Below are 10,244 nucleotides of genomic sequence, written 5' to 3' on the forward strand. Positions count from 1 at the left end.
AAAAAAACCAACCCAAAAAACACCCCAACCAAACAAACAAAAAAAAACAAACGGCAAACAACTCACAACTGAGTGGGGACATGTCTTTGCATGGCTTCTTGTTCAAGACTGGATTTGGTTAGAGAACAGGAGATCTGGGAGGCTATAACTGATTTATTTAACTTCTGACTGCCTTCCTTAGTTGGTATCACAGAATGATTGAGGTTGGAAAGGACCTCTGGAGGTCATCTGGTCCAACCTCCCTCTGCTCAAGCATGACCACCTAGAGCCGGTTGCCCAGGACCATGTCCAGATGACTTTTGAATATCTCCAAGGATGGAGACTCCACAACCTCCCTGGGCAATCAGCCTGTGCCAGTGCTTGGTCACCCTCACAGTAAGAAAGTGTTTCCTGATATTCAGAGGGAACCTCCTGTGTTTCACTTTGTGCCCGTTGCCCCTTGTCCTGTCACTGGGCACCTCTGAAAAGAGCCTGGCTCTCTTTGCATTTTCCCTTAAGCTATTTATATACATTGATAAGATCCAACCCCCCAAGCCTTCTTGTCTCCAGGCTGAACAGTCCCAGCTCTCTCTGGGACACAATACTCCAGGTGTGGCCTCACTAGTGCTGAGTAGAGGGGAAGGATCGTCTCCCTCAACTTGCCGGCCACACTTTTGTCTAATGCAGCCAAAGATACCGTTAGCCGCCTTTGCAGCAAGGGCACACTGCGGGCTCACGTTCAACTTGGTGTCCGCTAGGACCCCTAGGTCCTTTTCTGCCAAGCTGCTTACCAGCTGGATGGCTCCCGGTATATATTGGTGTATGGGATTGTTCCTCCCCAGGTGCAGGACTTTGCACTTCTCCTGGTACTTTTTCCAAAAGGAAAAATACTGTTTTGAGATAACTTCAGAAAACAATGTTGAACAGAGCTGGATTATTTAAAAAAATAAAACAAAAAACCCAATAAACTGAAATCAGTCCTGAAACTCTTTTACGCTCCTGAATGGTTTGATTTTCTCAGTTTCTAAGGGTTAATTGCAACTGCTACTAACAGTACATTACAAAATGGAAAGAGTCTGTATTTGCAGTGTGGATGGGTCAGCCAGCATAAAGCCAAATTCTAAAGGCAACAGTTTCGATAACTACATGAACTATTGTGTTTTGGGATTGACTTTAGGCAATAGAACACATGTTTTACCGAAGAAGTATGGTTGTGGCAGATTCTGTGACACACATAGCTCAGCATCTGCAGTATCAGGCTCTTCACTCTATTTCTGTAGCCAAGGTATGTAAACCGAGTTCTAATAATTAATCTTCCTATCTGTTTAAAAAAATCTTAATTTTAAAGTATTCTTCTTACTTTTGCAAAATCTGTAGTGTAGTGCTCTATCATAATCAACAGATATATAAACTTTCCAGTAGGTCAGAGCTTTGCCCTAGAAACTGTACAGCATAGATGGTTATCGGTTTTTGGCCAAGAATGGTTCCTCTCTTCCTCTAAACTGCTGCATCTCTTGTCATGTTCCTCTTGTGTTCTTTTTAGGTTTTATTTCTAGTGATTTTCACAAACTGACCTTTTCTTACCTTTTTTCTGATGCACATTCTTAAAGCAATCTGTTATAGGTCTAAGCAAACAGGCTGTTATTTATTTAAGTCTTTGTCTGCTTGGCAAAATAGCAGTGGTTAATACGTGATGGCTTATAGGAGTTTAATGCGGGCATAAATTCACTATTTCACTGTGGAGTAAAATGGCTTCTGATGGCAAGACACTGTAATACCTACATATTATATCTTTCTATAAACAAGATCAGTTTACTACACATTTTGCTTATCAAATCTTGAATTTCTGAATTCAGGAAAAATGGGAAAATAAGATTTTAATATACCTGTTCTCATGTATTAGTGATTGTTTTATTCTTTCATCACATTCAGTAGTAGAATTACAAAAGAGGTATGCTATTGATATCAGTGCAGCTATTAAGTTTTCCTCTTAATTTTTTTTGTTTTGGCCACGCTCACATAAATGGATTACAATTTTAACAGTAGACGTTTGTATTCTGGAAGTTTGATATGTTTGAAATTTGGCTGTAATCTCAATTTATGTATCTGGCATCTCAATATTTTCTAGCGTAAGAAAAAAACGAAACTTGTACTTCTAAAAAGCTGATATATTAAAAAATCGGGAGTAGCATGAACTGAAGAAGTTCAAAGCTTCTAAGAAAAACTGTATATCTGCAAACAAACGGTTCACATATATTTAGATAACTTTCATAACCTTTTCAAATGATATCTATAACTACATTATAGATTATTTCTAAATGCATAGAAATATGCTGAGACGTGTGTATTGAGTGGATATCAAAGAGAACACATCTGTGAACAAGTCTTGGTATTTTGACTACTTTTCAGAAAAGATTTAAGAGGCAAATGCTGGTAAATAGAAGAGTTCATTAGTACTAATCTTTTTTTATCTGCTCCACTTAGAAACAAAGTGGTGTAAGGTCTAAGGCATATACCTAACATAGCTTTAGCATGTAAGGTTAGGAGTTTCATGTTGAACATACTTTCTTATTATCGGAAGAGGTTTTCTTTAACTCTTTAATGAAACTGTACCTCTTCTGAGCTATGCTGCTACTCACAAATACATCTGTGACTTCAACTTCTTAGCCGGAAGACTTGGTTCCCTTCATTTGTTCATGCAAATGTTTTTGCACTTCATCTTTCTGATAAATTAGAATTTGTAGAAAATTGCAAGTCGCTGTTATTACCATGTTTATACATCTTCTGGCTCTTCAGCTGTAAACTGGATTTTGTTACCAACAACAGGGAGTCACTGATTAAAAAATAATTTAAAAAATTTAAATTACATATGCCTTAGAACTAAAATTGGCATGCAGTCACATGCAGCTTGCACAGTATTTGTATACTGTATGACCTGACCCATGTTCGTGCTGAACTGCGCATATTCCAAGTGTATAAATAGGTAATACCACTGAACTGACAGAGTAAGTGAATCTGGATTTGGTTAGTTCTGTTCACAAAACATAATTTGTTTGCAGAAATACTCAATTTATGACAAGTCTGTAAGCTTTGGAAAGAAGAGGTAAGCTATTGCTTTTGGGCTTAGGTAACTTTTCTCTGAAATTCTGTGTCTTTCTGTCATCAAGAAAAGAGTCGTTTCTGATAAAAAGTATAGTGAGCAACGCCTGGATGTCCTATCGGCTTTGGTGTTGGCTGAGAACACTCTCAATGGGCCAAGTACAAAACAGAGGCGACTAATTGTTTCCCTTGCGCTGAGTGTGGGAACACAGATGGTAAGTGCCATGATTGTTCTAGACCTTTACTTGTTTGGTGTAGTATCTTATAAAGAAATATAATCTTGTCTTTTTTTTTTTTTATTTGCACAGAAAACTTTTAAAGATGAAGAACTCATTCCCCTTCAGTTAGTTCTGAAAAAACTAGACTTGATCAGTGAACTTATAGAGCGGTAAGCAGTGGCACATGATATATAGAAGGTAGTGTAGTGTCAGTGGGGGAGCTGGATCTTCACTGTGCAAATTGCAAAATCTGGTAACTGCATGCTGGTGGCGATTTTTGCATGTATTGTAGACCAGGGTGGACAGAAAGAATTCCAGAGCTAAGCCTGAAGTTTGCTGGTCTTTGGGCAAATCATATTTTACCTAACTGTTGCCAGTTAGGTAATCCATTTCTCTGATTGTTTAGAAATTCTGTCACTACTTTCTTGGATGGCTTGGCTTTATGTTCAGCGAGTCTTCCTCTTAACCCAAACCCAAAAGTTATGAGTTAATACTAGTCTGTTTGGGAGATCAGGCTGTTAGTTCGCATGTGACACCATGTTTTACTGCTGCTGTAGTGTTAGTGGGCACTCAATTTCTATAACGTTGGCCATCTGAAAGCCAGGTGAGTATCTGGGTTCCATGCATACTTTATGGAGAGAAACAAACGCCTTCAGTGGATGAGTCATGGGATAAATTCCTGGGACAAGTGCTGTACACAGGTTGTATCAGGAGAGGCCTGTTTCTCTTTTTTGACTTACAGGAGAAACTTAGAATACATGTTTGACTTCTAGGCTACTAATTGCACGCAATAGGAAAATACTTATTTAGGATTTTGCTGTAATGTAAGGTTCAATTCTTTCCAAGACTGAGTAAACCTTTTTTCTAAAGCAGGTACCTTTTGTTGATAAATAGCCTAGTGGAAAACAAGGAGAAAAAAAAAAGTTCTTTATTCAAGAACTTTCTTTTGAAGGACAATGCATCTGGAACATTAAAGTAACCATATAAAACTTAGGCTTGCAACACAGTTGTCTTTTAGTTTATACACTAAAATAAATATCACCGTGTTAGAAGAATGGCTTCTTCCAGTTCTGTGTCTAATAAGTAATCTTGTATTCTAGAGTTCGAGCACAATGTGACTGTTGTTTCTTATACTGGCATCGAGCAGTGTTTCCAATCTATTTAGATGATGTGTATGAAAATGCTGTTGATTCTGCTAGGCTGCATGTAAGTAACCATGTTAATAACTTAGTTTAACAAGCCACTGTAATGGGAAGGATTCAGAGGAGGAGAGGATAAAGCTTAGACTGAAACTCTTAAGGAAAATGCTAAAAAAACCCCCACCCCAGGCCAGAGTTACTACCGAGGCAGAAATTTCATTTCAATCTGGAGGATGTAAAAGTAGTCTTTGTTCTAAATCTAATTAAAGTATATCTGTTAGATTGCTCTAAAAATCTCAGGTTGCTGTTGTTAACTCTGGATCTCTGTGTGTCTGTCTTTGTTCCTCCATTCATTCTAATCTGAAATGAACACCTTTTGCTAGACATGCACATTAAAAGTCTTTGTTCCACATTGTGGTTACGTATTTCTAAAGCACATATCACTGTGTTCAGTGATGCTGTGTGGGCTAGTTGTCCTCTAGCTTTTTCCACCCCCCATCTCTCCTCCCTTCTTTGAAGTAGCAAGTATTTGCTGCAAAAGTGAATCATGCTTTGGCATACTAATCCTGATAAAAATCAATCATCTATTCCAGTATTGTGCATGCCATGGTCAATTACAGTACTAAAATGGTTATAGTGTAAATAATTTCAGATAAAATAGCTAATAATTACGACCTTCCAGTAAACGGATCAGGAGCAACTAAGTACTTCAGATGAACGCAAGGACAGGAAACTTCAATAGTGTTTATGAAGTCTATTTTTAATAAAAGTGGGAAGACTAGCTTGGAACACTACTTGAGATGCTGTTGACACGTCTGTCAATCTGTTGGTTAAGCATAATAGTTTCTTTTTTCAGTATATGTTTAGTGCACTACGGGACTGTGTACCTGCTATGATGCATGCAAGACACTTGGAATCTTACGAGATGCTTCTGGAATGCTATGACAAAGAAATCATGGAAGTGCTCAATGAGGTAATTTGTTGTGAATGGAAATTAAAGGCAACACTATACTTGGAATATCTTGCAGGCCAGAATCTATTGTACCAACCTGATCTGATCTATAAAAATACCACAGAGACCTTTGAGATTGTGAAGTATTTTAATAAATAGGAAAGTGTTCACTGATGATTTTGGTTATTTAAGACCTTTTGTTAATGGTATCTGTGTTGGCTGGGAACATGAAAATACGGCACTCTAAATTACATAAATTGGCAAAACGTCAGTTACAGATTAGACGATGCAGACAGAGGAGTGCTTTTTGTCAGATTAGCTTCTGCTTGTATGAATGCCTAAAATAAGTACTGCTGTTCTTAGTATGTATGCATGGCTTTTAGTAGTGAAGGCACTGTAAATGTAGGTGGCCTCTTTAGTGAATTATTATCCAGAATTACAAAGGACGTTTGATAGAGAGAAAATGTGAATTCAGATTTCCCAAGTCCTAGGTTTTAACCTTTGAACTACTCTTTTTGTTTGACTAGCTCAAAACCAAACATTACATATTCTGCAGAAAATCAGGCCAAACTGCTTATTGCAAGACTCTTCCTCGATGATTTAGGTCTTACTATTATCTAGATAGATAGCCCTAAGCCTAGTTCCCCTTAAGATGAGAAGTGAGAATACTTAAGTTGAAATTGTGTTAAACTCCTACGTGGAAGTTTTAATCATGTACAGAATGGCATTAGGTGGCTAAACCTTTACTTTTTCTGAGCTGTGTAGCTTTTTTTGATGTTGTGTACGAGAACAAGAACACAGGAATTAAAAATCCTTCTGGTTCCCAAGTATTGATTCACTTTGACTTGTATGGCCCTGCCAAAGCAAAGCTGTCTTCACTAGTTTAAAACATCTTGTATGTGTCTCTGGAGAGGGATGTTAGTTCTGCTTAACAGAGCATTGTAAGCGGACACTGAACGTGACTTTTCTTTAACTTCCCTGAATAGCACTTGCTGGACAAATTATGTAAAGAGATAGAAAAGGACCTGCGCTTATCAGTTCATACGCACTTAAAGTTGGATGACAGAAACCCCTTCAGAGTTGGTATGAAGGATCTAGCTCACTTCTTCTTTCTGAACCCAATACGTTTTTTCAATCGATTCATTGACATAAAAGGTGAGGAGTTATACATTTTCTTGATTCCGTTACTTTCATCTCTGTTACACTTTGGCTTAGTGCATCTTTTCACTTGTTTTCACACTTCCCTAACTAAATAGGCAGTATTATTTTAGTTCATCCTTTTATGTGTTTACAGCTTATGTAACTCACTATTTGGACAAGACCTTCTACAACTTAACGACTGTAGCTCTCCATGACTGGGCCACCTACAGTGAAATGAGAAACCTAGCAACTCAACGCTATGGTCTAAGTATGACTGAAGCACACCTTCCTAGCCAGACTCTGGAACAGGTACAGTGCCCACAGGATATGAATATCATTTGTTCCATTACACTGTCATACTAGCTAGCTATTCAGAGGACTGAGTCGTTAAAATGAAAGTACCCAAGATTAGAGAACTGTTTGGAAAAAGTGACCTTTAATTTCTGGTTGACTTCTGAGATAGGATCTTTATCTGCCTTTGGAGATAACACCAATATCAGTTAATTTCATGTTGGACTTGTATCATTCATTTTTTAACATAAGATTTAGTAAAATGAAAATGGGGTATACAAAGTCAGAGAACGTTTTCTTGAAAATTCAGTATCAGCAATTTGGCAAGCAATACATCTGGAATACAACTGTCACAAGTCTGGAGTGACCTTTGAATGGTGGGTCTTTTCCCTTGCTTCTCAGCAGGTTCTGCTTAGTGATCATCAAGAGAAACTGTTTCACAGGCTGCACATTGAGGACTTTGGGACATCCATGCTTAGCTTAATAGGAGAGTGACTCGGAGCCTCCTAGAAACTGCTAACATAGTTACATATAGACTAAAGTTGTAGTTTCATCAAGTTCATGGTAAAGGCGTTCACTGTTACAGGGCCGGTGCAAAAGAAATACAACTTGCATATTTCTGAAGACTTCCCTTCAAGAGTTTTAGTATCTTGGATATTTTTGGCAGTTAGCTTCATTCCCTCATTTTGGTTAGCACATTAGTGAAAGCTCTTGGAAATACAGCCTCTTGTTTTCTTATGTTCATGATGGCTATGTCTTCCTAAGTTGGAAGAGGGCATAGAAGTAAGAACTCTAGCTGCTTCTTGGTACAAAAGTGCTGATTAGTTTCTATTTCTGGCTTCGGCTTTCTATTGGCAATATTTGGCCATCATATTGTTATAAAGAATTAAATCATTTCACAACATTGGTTTCATAACATTCATTCTGGTATGAGCTTTACTTCAAAACAAAGAGACCCCATGCTCCATTCCCCGCCCCCCTGCCCCCGCAAAATCCTGATAAAATCATTGGCACAACTGGAAATAGGGTGTGTAGATTAAATAGCATCCTCTCTATGCACAATGATACTAAAGGGACTCCTTCAAGCAAAACAATTGTAAAACCTACATTGTAAATACAAAACTTCAGTCTTCTAGACAGGTTGGGCAAAATGATATCAAAAAGCAGCTAGTTGCTTATGTCTCTGTAGAAATCTCTGTGTCTATAGAAATGTCTAAGGCAAGATTCCATTTTCTGGAATCTGAGAACAGCCAAATTTCAATTTTATTTTACTTTTTAATTGGGGCTTGTGGAATAGACTGGAGGATTTCTTACTTTCAGGGGAAGTTGGGAAAAAAAACAGGCAGAAGTGTAAATGTTAAAATCTGAGCTGAGCTTCTTTTTTCTCCTCTTAAACATTGTCTTACAGACACTGAACAGAAATTGTTATGAGACTTCATTTTGCAAGGCGAAAACATTGCTTTCTAAAATGCTTTCAAGTAACTACAGAAACAGTATTTGCGCGCACCTTAGTGGTTAGGCATGTCAGGAGTTCTTGAGAATTTTTATCATAGTAATTCTCAATAGATAATATTGTTTCAGGGTCTGGACGTTTTGGAAATCATGAGAAATATTCATGTTTTTGTATCCCGCTACCTCTACAATCTGAATAATCAGGTAAGGTATATCCCATACTCTTTCCTGGATTTGGCTCTGATTTGAAGGGATTAAGAACTGCAGAGTAGTATATGTGGAAGAAAAACCCAGGCTGAACACACATAAAACAAGCTGTAAAATAGCTATTGCTGCTCTAGAAAAACATCTTTGGGGATGCTGTAGATAGGTCTCAGAGAATGTTCTCTAAGCATATTTTGAGTACAGTGTGCAAGTAGGATCACTCCATGTCAAATACTCCAGTGAAGCTAGGAGAAGGCAGCAAGGATAATTGGCTGCTATATAAGGACATACTAAGTATGTGATTTTTCAGCTTGAAAAAAGAGTATCTGAAAATGGGTTATTAGAGAGATGAAGCAGTGAATGACATGGAGAACATGTACAAGGAACAATCCTTTTTGGTTTCTCACAATGTGAGAATGAGGGGCCCACTGAAAATGAGTGGCCTCCTTAAAGAAAAGGAAGTACTTTTTCCTCATAACACATAATTCAGTAGTGGAACTCATTGCCATGGTATATAGTGGGGCCAAAAGTACAAACAGGTGCCAAAAGAGTTTAGACCAATTAATGTAGGATATAGTCTCAATAGATATGAGAGTTTGGGTACATCTGCCTTGGAATTGTTGAATTACCGCTTTGCAGAAATCAGAAGAATGTACAATAAAGTTTATTGTATGCATGCTGTATTTTCTTGGTTCTTTCCCTAATCACCAGTTATTAGCTGCTCTCAGAAATAGAATATGGGCTACCTAGACTGATAATTTATCACAGAATCAGTTTTATATAACTAATATAGTTTATATAACTAATTATAGTTTATATAACTAATTTATATGAACTTTATTTTCTCCCCCCCATCTCTCAGATCTTCATTGAAAGAACAAGTAATAACAAGCACTTGAACACTATCAATATTAGACACATTGCTAATTCAATTCGAACTCATGGAACAGGAATCATGAACACAACAGTGAGTATCTTTTGCACTGTTACTGGATTTTTTTTGTAATAGTGCACACAAGCCTACAAACTCTTGCATCTCCTAATGGTATATTTGGTTGTGCAGTTTTGATAGTGCAATAATAATATTCTGTGTGTATTAATAAAACAAATCAGTTCTTGGACATGACACAAATCAATATCACAATCTCTTGGGAGTTATGCCACTTCCAGTTGTTACATAAAAGTTAATGAAGAGATCTAAAAACCACATCAAAGAAGATACAGATGTGGTGGGACTCTGAATTTCAGTAAAGATAATACTTATCAAACTAGCATAGTAAAATATTTTGATTTATAAGCTGCCTGCATAAATCAGCATGCTCTAAGTTTCTCCTTATTGACACTTATTGACATAAGTATTGACAGATACTTTTGCTGCAGTTAAAGTAAATCCTGAAGAAATGCAATGTTGATTTTTTTTTTAAAGTTCCTCTTGTAATCGTTAAGCTTAAGAAACATCAGCTTTTCAATTTGCGAAATAAAAGCTACAGATCTCTGATCATTTATTGGAAGACTGCGACTTCTTACTGCAATGCTTTTAATGATGTCTGTAGTGTAGGTGGTCATTTTAACCAGCCGAAGGCGTTTACCTCTTTGCAAGGTAGATAAGGGCACTTCCTGTGGCATGCCTACTGCAGCAGGAATTTATCATTGTGGTTCTCAGGTTTGGATACAGTGCCAAAGCTATTTTCAGGTTGGTGCTTTCCAACCTGCTGTTCAACTTCTTTCTACCTTTTTGCTGTTTTTTTTCCCCCATTCTTCTGGCCCTAT

General features: G+C 37.4%; 1 protein-coding gene across 2 annotated transcripts in view; it reads left to right on the forward strand.

Annotated features, from left to right (window-relative positions):
* Positions 1 to 10,244, forward strand: part of WASHC4 (WASH complex subunit 4) — a 38,986-nt gene that overhangs the window by 16,545 nt on the left and 12,197 nt on the right. For both annotated transcript variants that reach the window (XM_009288390.2, XM_019474409.1), the window contains exons 15-23: positions 1,157 to 1,264; positions 3,147 to 3,293; positions 3,387 to 3,466; positions 4,397 to 4,502; positions 5,292 to 5,408; positions 6,374 to 6,542; positions 6,682 to 6,836; positions 8,400 to 8,474; positions 9,337 to 9,441. In XM_009288390.2, coding sequence (XP_009286665.1) covers positions 1,157 to 1,264; positions 3,147 to 3,293; positions 3,387 to 3,466; positions 4,397 to 4,502; positions 5,292 to 5,408; positions 6,374 to 6,542; positions 6,682 to 6,836; positions 8,400 to 8,474; positions 9,337 to 9,441 — 1,062 coding nt within the window. The remainder of the gene's footprint in view (positions 1 to 1,156; positions 1,265 to 3,146; positions 3,294 to 3,386; positions 3,467 to 4,396; positions 4,503 to 5,291; positions 5,409 to 6,373; positions 6,543 to 6,681; positions 6,837 to 8,399; positions 8,475 to 9,336; positions 9,442 to 10,244) is intronic.

This window comes from Aptenodytes forsteri, unplaced genomic scaffold, assembly GCF_000699145.1.
Source record: "Aptenodytes forsteri isolate BGI_AS27 unplaced genomic scaffold, ASM69914v1 Scaffold56, whole genome shotgun sequence".
In the NCBI taxonomy this organism is placed as follows: Eukaryota; Metazoa; Chordata; class Aves; order Sphenisciformes; family Spheniscidae; genus Aptenodytes; species Aptenodytes forsteri.